We start from the raw sequence: 14,398 nt of genomic DNA, 5'->3' as shown, positions 1-14,398 counted from the left end.
AGTTTATTATGTCTTAGTTAAATTATTATTCATTAATAAATAAATTAAAAATAATATTTTTAGTCTTTTATTTTAATTAAAAAATAACTTTAATACACAAAAATGAAAACGATGTATTACATATTTTTATAAATGTTTGAAGTTATACCATACAGTTGAAGTTTTTGGACTTAGGAATACTTAACAATTTTTTTCTATTAATAGTGAGGTTAATAATTGTTATGCTTTATGATTTATTTGACTTGACCTATTTCACTCACTGACATTATTATAGAATTAAAATTAAGTTTTTAATAATACTAGAAAATCAATGAAATAACTCAATACCACGTTGCTAAATCATATTAACTAATAACCATACGATTAGGTATAGTAAATATGATGACAAAATGGTTATATTGAAAATTTAAAAAAACTAAATTAAATAAAAATATCTTTTTGTAATTCTTGAATTTTTGAAAAAAAAAAAAATAAATGAAATGTATGGCATTCAATTAGGTATCGTTATATAATTATACTAATTATTATACAAAAACACATTTATTTATTTGCCACGAAGATACTAATGTGATATATGACTTTCATTCTGTATATAGTTGTAAACTGTTACCTTACACTTGAAGATCTATGGAAAATTGGACAAATTAATTGTACCGTCAAAATGTCTACAACAGGCACACATCTACGTATGTTGTTAAAATCCGAGGCTCTGGATAGTGATGTTGACCTACTTATAATCGTCTAATAGTTCTCTACACTTTACAAAATTTGAATTTTATCTTTACCAAATGTTTTGCATTCATTTTCTTGGAGATTTTGCAGCATTTTATCTTCTTGATTTGTTTGTCTTCGTATGTAATCCAATGTGTTTGGAGCGCAGTCATATGAATCGTTTTATTCCAGTAAAAAATTCTTTTAATAAATTACGACTGGTGTTGATGTAAATATGTAAAATCATTATGTTGTACGTCGAAAACTTGAATGTGTTTTAAATGCGCTTTTTATCAATTTTTAAATTGGACCAGTGAAACGTTTTTTTGTGTTATTTTCATTTCCGAAACATACGACATAGATAAAAAAGTATCGTTATTATATTATTATAGTACATATTATGTATCAAAGTAAAATGCAAGGTTTACAAAAAACGTAAATGTTGAAAAAATTAATTTTTTATTTTTAATCTTTTTCACTTGTTAACAAAATTATGCAAAAATAATTTCATGATGATCATTTGATAAGTAATTTATATCAGAAATCGTTTTGTATGATTTTATTTTTGCCTATATATTATATGCATTATTTAAATAATTGTTGGAAAAATAAATTTGATAGGTATAGTGTTTGTAAAAATAACAATTTAAAAGAAAGTATCTACCGCATTTAATTAAAGTTGTGAACAAAGTCATTAAAATTTGTATCCAATGATTAAATGTTAAACGATAATATTCATTTTTAATTATAAACATTTAGATACTGCTTATGTCGGTTACTTTAGAGTTACTATATAAGTGCGTAGATAGTATGACGTATATCATACCCAAAATAAATATACTAAGTAAATTAAATCTTTTTTATAAGAAGTAATAATTAAAAAAAAGTATACAATAGAATCCGCTTTGATGGAACACATTGGATGGTGATCGATTTGTCTCCTTTATTCGTCTGTCCTGTTTAACTAATACACAGAAATTATTAAGCGCATATACATGAAAATTTTATTTACAAAATACATACACATTAAATTCATATTTTGTTAAAAAATTATTACTGGTAGTATTGTTATATTGTTAATTGATTAACATATAGGTATTTAGTTTATACTTTGTTAGGTTGCAAAAAAATCATCTATTATTTTTTGTTGTAATTTACTTAGACTTAAATTATTAAAAATCTGCACAAAATCTAATGAAGATGTTAGAACATTTTCGTTTCCATTTCGAATGAAATATAATCTCAGCTGATCAGTGGAGTACATGGTAGTAAGATAAAAATAAATTATTAACATAACAAAAATAGAACACGTAACATGAAATTATTACATGCATATTATACGACATACGTGTATAAAATGTAATAGAACCATAAACTTGAGATAATTAATAGTTTTAGTAAGAAAGTAAGTAAATATAAGTTAGAATATCTAATTAGACATTCTTGTTTTTGTCCCTTATAACCTATGGTTTCTCCTCAGTAAATGAAGTTGAATTGTCTAAAACGAATAAATTCGTTCGAAACTATGCTAATTTGTTCCTATTAAGGGAATTATGCTGTAGATATTAGATAATATATGTATACGAGAATATATTTTCATTTAGGATTTTTTATCATTCACTGTGCTTATTTGTTAGATATGATGTGAGTTTTTGGCTGATTATAGATTTTAAAAACTCATTTTGAAAATTTAAATTATATCGCATTTTAAATATTAAAATAAAAATAAAAATATATTATAAAAGAGTGGTGTATACTTTTCCGTTAACACATTATATACAACAAAGGAGTTATTTAAACAAACAAATTCTAATAAAATCCATTCAAAGGTACATACTTTATGTTAAAGAAATAATAAACACGAAAACAGGAAACTACATAAAATTCCTTTTAAAGTAACAATATTAACATTAACTAGTTCAAGATGTTTCATTGATAATAATTTGAAAAATGGTATAAAGGTTTTTATAAAAAGCTTAGACGAAATTCACGTTTCTAATACCAATAATATTATAAATGAAAACATGTAGAAAAATCAATCAGTAAAATAGTTGATGACCTTAATGAGAATATGTTTATCGATCAAATTATAAAATTTTGATAATATCTGTAAATATGCATTTCATAATAAATTATTTCCAATTTAATGATAAAATCGATGTTGGTTTAAAATAATATATAACTTACGATTTGAATATATCTATATATTTTCTATATATTTTTAAATTATGTTATCATTTTAATTAAATATAAACATTTTATTGTAAAACAATTATGTAAATCTATAGGAACTCCGTATATCAGATTCGAGTTGAGCTTAGTTGGTATACATATCAGCTCTAATTACTTTAATTTACCTTGGTTAATATGTTGTTAAATTATGCTGAAATAAATAAATAAATACATTTTAGTCTTTTAAAAATCATGTGCAATGGTCCAGTAAATAATAATCTGCAATAATATAATATCTGAAAAATGTTCAGTTAATGCGTTCCACTTGAGCTAAATAGTAATAGTAATATTATTATGAATTATTATGTATATTGTAACGAAAACCCAAAATTGCTCTTACTAATGTATACATTCAGTCTTGTATTAAATATTTTAATAATTAATTTAGAATAAGTCATATTATAATCAAATACTGAACTAATAATTGTCTAAAAATACTATTCTAATACTCTAATGAATAATGATAAATAGAATTTGGAATATCACTTAGTTAACTTGTGTTTTGTACGTGTATTTGAATATAATAATTCAAATGGATGCTTATAAAAAGAAGTTATTTTTTAAAATACTTTATTATTACAAATTAAGGACATTATACTTTCAAAAAGCGAGACAGTAATTTTTGTTGTCTTTTTTTGTCAATGATTTTGGAGCTAAAGCACTTTTAATACAAAAACTTGCCTCATAGGAATAAGTGTCAAACTTCGTGAAACAGTTTAATTACTATAATTTAAAAACGAAAACTTAACATAGATCAAATCAGATTTAATTTAATTTTAAAAAACTCTTTTTTCAAGATTGGTAATAAACGTATTTTTATCGAAAATTATTGTGTATCTATTTAAAGTTTATTTTTCTGGCTTTATTTGAAGTTAATTAAAAAATCGTAGTACTGTGGAACTTCAACAGAGATTACTATTTTCAAATAATAATAATAAAAAACAATCTGACGGTTCTACGAGGCGTGATTGTTTTTAGTGTAAATTTATTCTTTTTCATTGAAACGGTTTGATTTTATTTATTCGTATGGCTTATTTTATGGACAACTAAAAATTGGCTGAATTTTTTGTTTAAATAAATAGCCCGCTCTGAAAATTTTACCGTAGTACCGTAGATATTAACACCGAAAATAATTTCAAATCTGTCATATTGCTTGATGGTAGTTTGTGGTGCAACGTATATTTTATTCATAATAATAACTATTGAAGTTAAAATTATAACTTGTCTATATGTTTAGTTAAATAATTTATAACTTCCAACAATGAAAATCATATATAATACGTTTACAATATAATATTATTTTTTCATTTCTTCTATTACATACAAAAATATACCATGCATTTTTTATTATTATTTGCTATATGTTTGCTCCTGGAATATATTAATAAAACATATCTATTGTTTGATGTTAATTTATTACCTTGAATTAAAATCAATATATTGCTTACTCAATGATGATAGTTAAATATAAAAATATTTTTACTCTCTAGAACAGTGGTTTTCAACCTTTTTATGCTCATGGCGTATTTCTTATGACTATACAGTTTGTCGGAACATTGTAGTAATAAATTAATAAGAAGCAAACAAAAAAAAAGGCATTTTTATTTCAATTATTATTTTTATTATTAATATATTATATAATTAAAAATAAGTAATACCTAATTAGTAATAACACTATACGCATATACTACGGTCGCGGTACACCGGTTAAGAAGCACTGCTCTAAAATAATAATTACTTAACTACTTAAAACTATTTGGGGCAATAGCGCAAGAGAAATAAGAGTATATTTATTAACGAGTTGAATCATACATTTAAACTAGAAAAATATTAAGTATGTAACACGTGGAAATTTTTTTAATACCGCTTTGTTGAAATTATTTTATGAACAATAATGTACGATTGGTATATAGTAATATAGAAATATGACTCTGTGTACTAACCTATTTTTCGATTACAAAAATGATTTTAAGAGGAGTCCACGTCAATTTCTATTTCTAAGGTTTTTTTTTTACTCATCGCTTTGTTGCAATGTATAATGGGGAAAAGTGGACGTCTAAAAATAAAAATTAATAAATAAAAAGTTTAAATTAATTTAAATCTTTTGGATATTATATTACGTATACAAAATAATAATATACGTAACGTTAAAAAGTGTCAATTCCTACGATTGATATTTTTTTGAATAATTATAGTAGAACAGAAACAATCATAAGTAAAAATCTCGTTATTTTTAGTTAAAAAGTCTAATTTTTAACTTAAAATTAATTTCGTATTTACACACATTAATTTTGTTGTGATAGATCTATGTCATTAGATATTTTAACAGTCTTAGATCATATATTTAAGTTTTATGTTACATTTGAAAAATGAGAAATACATTTACATTTTTGGTGTGCAAAGTCCGTGGCATGTACTATTATTGTTTAGATTTTGAGCATAGTAAAGTTACTAATTCATTAAATTATCGTCATTAGTTTTATATTTTATACTCTTATCGAAGCATGTTCACCATAGTATTATTAATATTATTATACGTCTATATTCACAATATTCATCTTAAAGTATGAAAGAGAATAATAAAGAGCTATTTTCTTGTTTTAAATAAAACACTTAACTAAAAAATAAAATGTATTACTCCTAAAAGTGTTTTAGTTATTATTTTGTTTAGTACCTATTATCATTTATTTACTTGTAGGAAAGGGGTTAAGCTTTAGGGTGATCTTCCATTTATATAGTATAAAATATAATAATGCGTGTAATGTGTATTACCAAATGTGTTAAAATATTTATTTTTCAACTATTGAAAACAATTTATGATATATCGGTCTAAAAGACCAACGACACCTCTCATTAAATATTTTAACATGACACCTCTTCCGGGTTGAAAAAAGAAGACAATACAATGAATTTACTATGTAATATTTTACCTTGCCGTGAAAACGTACATTTTAGTAATGTTTTCCGTTAAGAGGTGTTTTATTGTGTGCATTGTTTTTCGTTCTCAACTTTTGAACAAGTTACTGAAGGTGTTCATGCAGAAATCGAGTCGCATTGTTCAGTGATACAGTTAGTAGGATACTATTCAAATTACGTTATTTTGGGAAACAAGATTTCTTAAATATCATCCACCTACTTATTATATTCGTGTCATAAAAAAAATTTTGATTTATATTTTATTATGATTCTGAAATGAAGTTTGTTACCTAATATACATTATTAGTTTGTCAGACATGTTATATTGTATTTCAATATTATTTTTTGTATGACATATTTTATGTGTCGTCACACATGTAGCTAATAGTTAGAATACTTAAAGCTGGAGCGCTCAGAAGTTATACGAACTAAAATATACAAAATATGCACAGAAAATATTAAATTTAGCATGCACTTTTTTTTGTTTTAATTTAAGAAATAGATAAATAAAAAGTAGGTTTTATTATTATTTTTCAGCAGTTTGGTAATATTAATACGATATATTACTATGCTAAGAATTATTTTATTAAATAAATAAAAAAAAAAATCTTAATGTTTGGAGAATTGGTTGTTGGTAGTTAATATCAATTATTGAACTGAAAACATATTTTTGGTATTTAAGTAGTATCAATAAAACATATTTTTAACATTCATGAAGTTGTATACTAAAATATAATATAGGTTGTTTTATAATAACTTCACTTTTTTTTTTTTTGAAAAAAATGAATAGGTATGTTTTTTTAGAAAAAAAAAAAATTGTAAAATATACTTTAAAGTTTTGATTTCTAAGGTTGTCATTCTATATATTATAATGGATTTATAGTTTGGTGCAGTATAAACTGTGAGCATATAGAATAATATGAAAATCTTAATTCTTGTAAAATCTAAATGAGTAGCTTTTTGTGTTTTTACTAAAATTTTATTGTAACAAATATATTTTTAGTTTTAGTTTCAAAAATGTTAGATGTTAATTGATTAGTACAACACCAATCATCACATTTTATAACTTGTGAATATGAACTTCCTACACAATAATTTTGCTTTTAATTTGAAAGAGAATTAGGTTTACAATTTTTTAAAAGGTTTAAACGACATGCAAAATCATACTTTTTAAAATATGTATTCTGCATCTTGGTCATATGTAAAAAGAAACTATTTATAATAAACTAACGGCGAGTTAATTAACGAAAAGTATAATAAATCCGGTATATTCATTATAAGATGTATCTATACGTTTCAAAATATCTAGTACGGCTACGAACATTTTAGGAGTGGTATGTTTTTCCGTAGTATGCCCTCGATTTATATTCGAGCTAATTGAAATAAATCTAGAAAGATTCAAAGGGACTGAATAGGAACTAAAAAGGATGATTCTAACTAAGATTATATAATAAATTTAATCAAAAATAAATTCAACTTTCATTAAATATTTTACAAGGAATATAATACAAAATATGAAATTTTTTTAAATACGTAAAAGTTTTAAATATTTGTAAATTACGAATTATAGAATCAACTAACCATATTTTGTTTTGTATAATTCATTTCTACCCCTAATATTTTAATTTAAAATTTTTAAATGATATAATATCACGTATAGAACATTAACAAATTTTCTGTATTGTTAATTAGCCGTTACAGCTAATATTATCTCATATTACAACAACCAATATTTTTAAGATATTTTCAGTTTGATATTTGTGGGCCAGATAATATTATATATGGTGGCATATATTTTATTTCGATATTGTGTATCAGTAAATGTGAGTCTTTCAATTTGTAGAAAATAACCGATTATTTATTATAATAAACAAAAAACCAAATTGACAGTTTGACTTGCATTATCACAGTAATATGATACGAATACAATCAAACCTTTAAAACAATAAATAACGGTACATTTTTCTATTGCTTTCATTATAAAGTGTCTAAGATAGACAAAAGATTTTCAAAAATTGTAAATAAATTCATTAAACTATTCACTTATCTTCAATGCTTTATCAAAAAATTATGTCTGATAACAATAAGAACAGTCGATCGATGTTAATCTTTGCACCCATCCTCTTCACGACAAAAGTACAAAAAGTTGTTAGTTTAAAGGCATACAAATTCTATTTGAAAAAATGTCTTCTGGATTTTATTTTTTTATTCACTATCGATTGGTTTTTAAATTGTATTGTCATGTATTTAACATATATTTCTTTCTATTTAATATTTTATAATTTGATATTGCAAATCATGGTATAATAAAAAAAAAATGTTCATACTTAAAGATTATTAAAAATAATTATCGTCGAACTAAATAAAAACAGTTAAATTAAGACTAATAAATAATATTATAAAACGTAGTTTAACGAAAATGGGTATATACATTATATTATTGTAATACACATTAAAAAAAAAAAAAACAATGTTTTTAAGTACGATTTAAAAAAAAATAGTTATAGTAGGTATAAATATATTTATAAACACAATAACTATATTAAATTCTTCAATATCGAATAAAATATCTAAAGAGTTACTGTATAAACTATAATTTGAATTTTAAAGCATTTTTTAAATGTTATCAGGTCGGTCGATCTTATATTTTTTTTAGCACAATTGACAAATTTTATTTTATTATATAAATATTCGTTTGAAAATGTTCATATTTTTTCTTGTTGCTAAGCAAATGTTTACATTTTTATTTTTTCATTTAATTTGTCTATCAAGTCGGTAAACAACCTAATATCACCGTTTGTTTTTAAATCTTAATAATTATAACTGATGTTGTGATGATTGATTGTGTTTTTTGTTCGTTTTACATTGAGTTACTATTTATTTATATTTATAAACTAAAAAAATCTAAATAGAAAAGAATTTGCTGTGATGAAAATTAACTATATCTTTTTATTATAAATTATGACCCGTATGTCAAGTATATTTTATTTTCTACAAATTATTAATATCATTATTCAATATTTTAGATGAAACGTCATTATCTGAAATTGTGAAGATAATACAAAGTTTGTACGTAGAAGCAAAAAAAGGCAAGAAAATGAATGAAAAAAAAATTCAAGAATATATTGAATTGAAAGCCAGTCTCAATAGGCTAAATACACAAATAGAAAAACAAAGTTAGATCACACTAAAAATATTTTTTCTACTAAAACTAAAATTTAATATTTTTTTTTTTTTAGATTTATTTAATAAAAAGTTAAAGAATGAAATTAATAAAATTGATAAAACCAAAAAAGAATACGAAGATGAATTAAAAGATACTCTAAACAAAAACAGAATAATAACATCAAAGATTAATTATCAATTTGAAGAAATACAAAGATTATTAGGTGAGTTAAAGTTTGAAAAAAATTGTTTAAAAGTTATGCAATAACTATTTATGTAATAAATATGATATATTATTTTTAATTAACTTAAAACTAGATCCATTTGGATTTTTGATGAATCATAGAAGCGATAAAGTGATTTGTTTATTTGTATTAATTGAATTATTAATGCTATAACTATATTTTCGATAATTTGTCTTTTATTTTTTTTCAAAATATTTCATATAATTATAATTTAGCATTTTAATTTGATTGGAACAATTGGTATATATGAAAAGCAAAAAGTAAATTTACAAAAATGCTTAGCCTATTACATAAATATAATTCTTCAATATGTTTTTCAAAATAATTTACGACGATTAACTGTGGAGAATAAAGCTTTTAACCAAATTTTAAATATGATAATAAGCTTTTGTCTAATAATTTAGATTGTAGAAAATTAGACAGGATAAAACTTAATGTAGCTAGTTTAGATGAAGTAAAAATAATATGTGTATTGTGTATATGTGTTTAAAGTTCAAATTGTTAAGGAATTACTAAAAAAATTAGGAAAATATCATTTAGTTAAAAATTATAACGTTTTTAATTTTAATATCAAAGGCAATCGAATATTATATCAACGTTCAATTTTTATAGCTGAAACATAAGTAATTCATATTGAAACATAAAATACATATATTTTTTTTTTAAATATTTGAAGATTAAATTTTGAAAAATTTCATATTTAAACGAAGAATATCAATATTACTTACTTGTTTTATTATAATTCAAAAATATTATTCGCAGAGACTTAAAACTTTGTGAATATTATACAAAGTCAATTATTTTACCATACACATTGAATTTTTCAAAATACATTGATTAGTTTTAAGTTCTTAAACATGGATCTATTCACATTGTTTTAGAGTAAGGTACTAAGGTGATATTGACTCAAAAGTTAATAATCAAAATATAATATATGTAGTAGTAGATATATAACTATTTATAATTAAATAATTAAATATTAATAATATAATAAAAATCGAACGTTTTTAGAAAAAATTAAATCATTCTACCGTAAAATTAATAGCAAAATAAATTACTTTAATATAGCTATGCTCGTATAAAATATATACCTATATTAATATATATATCGTAAAGAATCGTTTCTCATATAGGTATAAAATTGAATTCAAATTTAACAGATTTTCCATCATAGCAATCTACTTGAAATTTACTGTAAAAAAAAAAAAAAATGGTATTTACTTGCTCACCTTTTATTTATTTAAGTATGAAATAATTAATATGACGATATGTTTTATGATATTATATTAACTTAAGCACTTTGAAAACTATAAGCATAATACTCTACATATTATTTATATTATATAGCTTTATTTTTTATCGATAGCTGAAAAAGACGACAAAAGTGAATTCATTGATCAGCAAATAAAAAACACTAATGGAAATTTCACTAACAAAACAACTACTTTATTGTCAAAGGTATTAAATTATACATCGTATAATATGGATAATTTTTTAGTAATATCATTAAGTGTCACTAACAAGCTATGTAAATAAATTTAATATTTATTGAAATTGCTATTTGAATAAAATAATAATAGATTAAACTAATTGTAGAGAATGGAAAGTGAAAATGAAGACAAATACTACAAATCACTATGCAAAACCCTGATGATAGAAGATATTTTATCCAATAACATTAATATTGCAAAATCTATTAAGTTGACGGAGGATAATGTTATTTTAAGTGAAAAATATCATCGTTCCAAGAAAGTATATACATAAAAAAAATTATAAGTTCTATACAATACCAGTTAATCGTTCACAATTTAACAAATGGACATGCGAAATCTGAACAAAATTTGTATTTTTTGTTGTGTAGGATCTAAAATCGGCACTGGACAGCGCCGAACTTTGTAAATATAATTACGGGTCATATATCGATGAAACGTACGACAGGATTGATAAAACTGAAATACTTAAGGTTGGTTTATTATTGTTAGGCGAGTTAAGTAAGTGTGCAGAAATTTTAAATTATGTAGTAAAAATTATCTTAGACCTCAATCGTTCACACTTTAAATATTTCTTATAATTTCACTTATATCATACACCGCTAAAACTATTCGTAAGGACAAAGACAAGTACCTATTATTTAAATACAGTAGAAATTGTTTATGTTTAAGAGACTGAGAAAAATACGATTTAAATAAATAACCATAAACTTATAATTCATAAAAAAACGAAATTTAAAACCAAAAAGTATATTTTATTAGATTCAAATAAAAATTTTTTAACTCTTATTGTGTATATTATTAAAAACTAAAATGTATTTTCATTATTAACTATTATTATTATTTATTACATACATATTAAAAACGATCAGTTAATTTTGTTTGTAAAAATATGTATGTATGTATTTTTTTTTTTTATAAATATTTTGTTAAATTTTCGTTTCCTCGTTTTCAAATTTGTTCTAGAAATAATATTATAAATAGCTATATGATTTGACACTGATTTTTTAATATTTTAATATAGTACAAATCATTATAATTTAAAATTCTGTCAGAATTATTACTCGATAATTATTATTAACACTCGAATAAGTTATAAATTCAGTTTACTTTGAATTTATTAATAATAATTCCTTAATTCAATTCTTTAAGATTATTGGTTCATTGATTACCATAGAATAAAATACATTATTTATTATACTAATAAATTATTAGATTAAATATATAGTTATGGTAGTAAATTTATATTTATTTATATATATATTTTTTTATTGATAATTCACCATCAGTGTATAGAAACATTTTTTAAGTCAGTTTTAATCATTGATATATTATTATCTTTTTATTTATTACTAATTCGCTTTTATTAAATTTTAGATGATAATTCAAACTTTCAATCACTTAATTACTAATGGATATATGTGCTATTGGAAATCAATGATTAAAGTACTAAAAAAAAATGCAGTTCTCTGGACGACACCGACTCATAAACCATCTGGAACATACTTTAAGTTTAATTTTCCATTTGAGGATTGTTCCATATCCAGTAGCCTCGTATGCGTAGACGAAAATAAAAATTATATTATGAATAATAAACAGACAGATGACGGGTTTAAGTCCTTACAATATTAAAATAACTGTTGTTTTAGACATTTACAATGTTACAATATCAATCGGGTGTACACTTATTACTACGCCGTGTAGCTGATTAGGTTTAATGTCTATCAATTGTTGTAAAATAATTAATAATGTTTGATTTTTAATTGTTTTTATTTTTGTGCTTATTTATTACTAAAATTTATAATGCAGAGTTAATTTCATAACAACCATTAAACTTAAAAAGTTTTTCAAATTATATCGAGTATTATTGATTTTGAATTTATGTATTTTTGTTTTGTATGTCTGCGTTATATGATTTACTAAATTGTATTAAGCGTTGTAAGTGAATGACACAATATTTGATTTAATTTTCCATCTATAGTTATTGTCACATTTAGTATTTTATTTATATTTCATATTTATTAATCATAATATTAAATTAATATTTACTGTGAAATATTATTGTTATTATTGATTTTGACATAATATTTTAAATGTCAACTAGTGATTTATTAATTTATTTTTTTCTAACTTTGTGAACATTTTAAAATCTGAAAAATCTGATTTTTTTATAGCGAATTGTGTAGACTTACGCGTATGGTATTTGGATAATATATACCTCGATTTTGACTAAACAAGTATCTAAAATATTTCTTTATATTATATTATATTATATTAAAATTGTATTTGGGGAGTTATTGGTACATATCATTTGAGGAGATCTAAGATAGTTAATCAAAAATATTATATCAAAAGTTTATCATAGTTCATTATAAACAGTTTGACAAAAATTAATTCGTCAATAACACTTACTGTAAAGTGATTTTATCAATAATAAAACCATCATAAGTTGATAATTTATTTTGAATAAAGTTTTTTTTTTTAATAATGGTATTTGTTTTCATATTATTTTTGTATTCGTCATAAATTGATAATTCTATTTATTTATTTGATGAATGAATTAGTAAGAACATTGTTTTTGGAGTTTTCCCTATAATAGAGTATTGTAATGAAGTTGATTAGGTGATTTAATACTTAGGTTTATTTATTTGGGAATATTATACCATTATAATTGGCAGACTTTGTCAATTAAAACTGATGACTTTTTAAACGAGATTTTTGTTGATAATATTGTGATTGGAGTGACGCCTTGAAATGTATGACTCATTTTAATAAGCCATTTGAAACTAGTGATATGATATAGGTAATCACGTGATTGGGACAACGTTTAGTCTAATAAGATGAGATTATATAGGCACGCTAACAGTTATTGTTAATATTATTACGATCAATTAATGGATTAATGAATAAGTAGACATTCATTATTTTTTCTAATTGATTTTATAGGAGAGCTTTACCCAAGTATGAAAAAATTGGCGTATATATTATACACATAATTTACTATGAAATTAGAAAACAAAAATTGTTTTGGAGTAGATATTTTAATCAGGAGTACAAAATCCTTCAATGAATGATAAAATCTCGAAAAACTAACTCTGAATATAGTTTTTAATGAAAACTGTTTGATATGAAAAAATTAAAGAGACTCTTACATTTTGGTCCTTAATCGATCGGAATCAAAACGTGTTCTGGCTTATTTATTTTTTTTAAATTAGTTGTATTTAAACGGAGAACCATATCGTTAACAATATATATATATTTATATATTTTTAACCTAACCAGTAAACTTGAGTGACTTAATCTATACCCTTTGGTTGAAACCACAGAACAGGTCTAAGACATACGTGTTATTTCTCTTATCTGACCTGTCCGAATTACATACATCAATTTTTCCGACCTCTGACTACAATCCCATCAAAAAATATTTTAGTAGTTCGTTCAATCTTTCAAAAAAACAGCGAGTTTCACATTATTATTATTAGTTCATCATCAGGACTATACTGTTTTGAGTAGAGTTCATTTCTATAGAATACCATTTATTGGTTGTTCTTAAAATTTAAATAATTTTTCAACGCAAGTTAGGTTCACTAAGGTCCTTAGAAAATTTCTTTTAAATTAAAAAAAAATGCAGTCTTAATA

At 22.7% G+C, this 14,398-nt stretch overlaps 1 protein-coding gene across 1 annotated transcript in view; it reads left to right on the top strand.

The window, feature by feature from the left end:
* Positions 1 to 12,471, top strand: part of LOC112602435 (uncharacterized protein PF07_0086-like) — a 33,240-nt gene extending 20,769 nt beyond the window's left edge. The window contains exons 3-9 of the mRNA XM_025350508.1: positions 8,886 to 9,035; positions 9,099 to 9,248; positions 10,636 to 10,727; positions 10,866 to 11,021; positions 11,131 to 11,232; positions 12,137 to 12,313; positions 12,409 to 12,471. Coding sequence (XP_025206293.1) covers positions 8,886 to 9,035; positions 9,099 to 9,248; positions 10,636 to 10,727; positions 10,866 to 11,021; positions 11,131 to 11,232; positions 12,137 to 12,313; positions 12,409 to 12,471 — 890 coding nt within the window. The remainder of the gene's footprint in view (positions 1 to 8,885; positions 9,036 to 9,098; positions 9,249 to 10,635; positions 10,728 to 10,865; positions 11,022 to 11,130; positions 11,233 to 12,136; positions 12,314 to 12,408) is intronic.
* The last annotated feature ends 1,927 nt before the right edge of the window (positions 12,472 to 14,398 follow it).

This window comes from Melanaphis sacchari, unplaced genomic scaffold (genome assembly GCF_002803265.2).
Source record: "Melanaphis sacchari strain LSU unplaced genomic scaffold, SCAv2.0 Contig88_pilon_pilon, whole genome shotgun sequence".
Taxonomy (NCBI): Eukaryota; Metazoa; Arthropoda; class Insecta; order Hemiptera; family Aphididae; genus Melanaphis; species Melanaphis sacchari.
The sequence above is the reverse complement of the archived record's forward strand: the minus strand, read 5'-3'. Positions and strand labels throughout refer to the sequence as shown.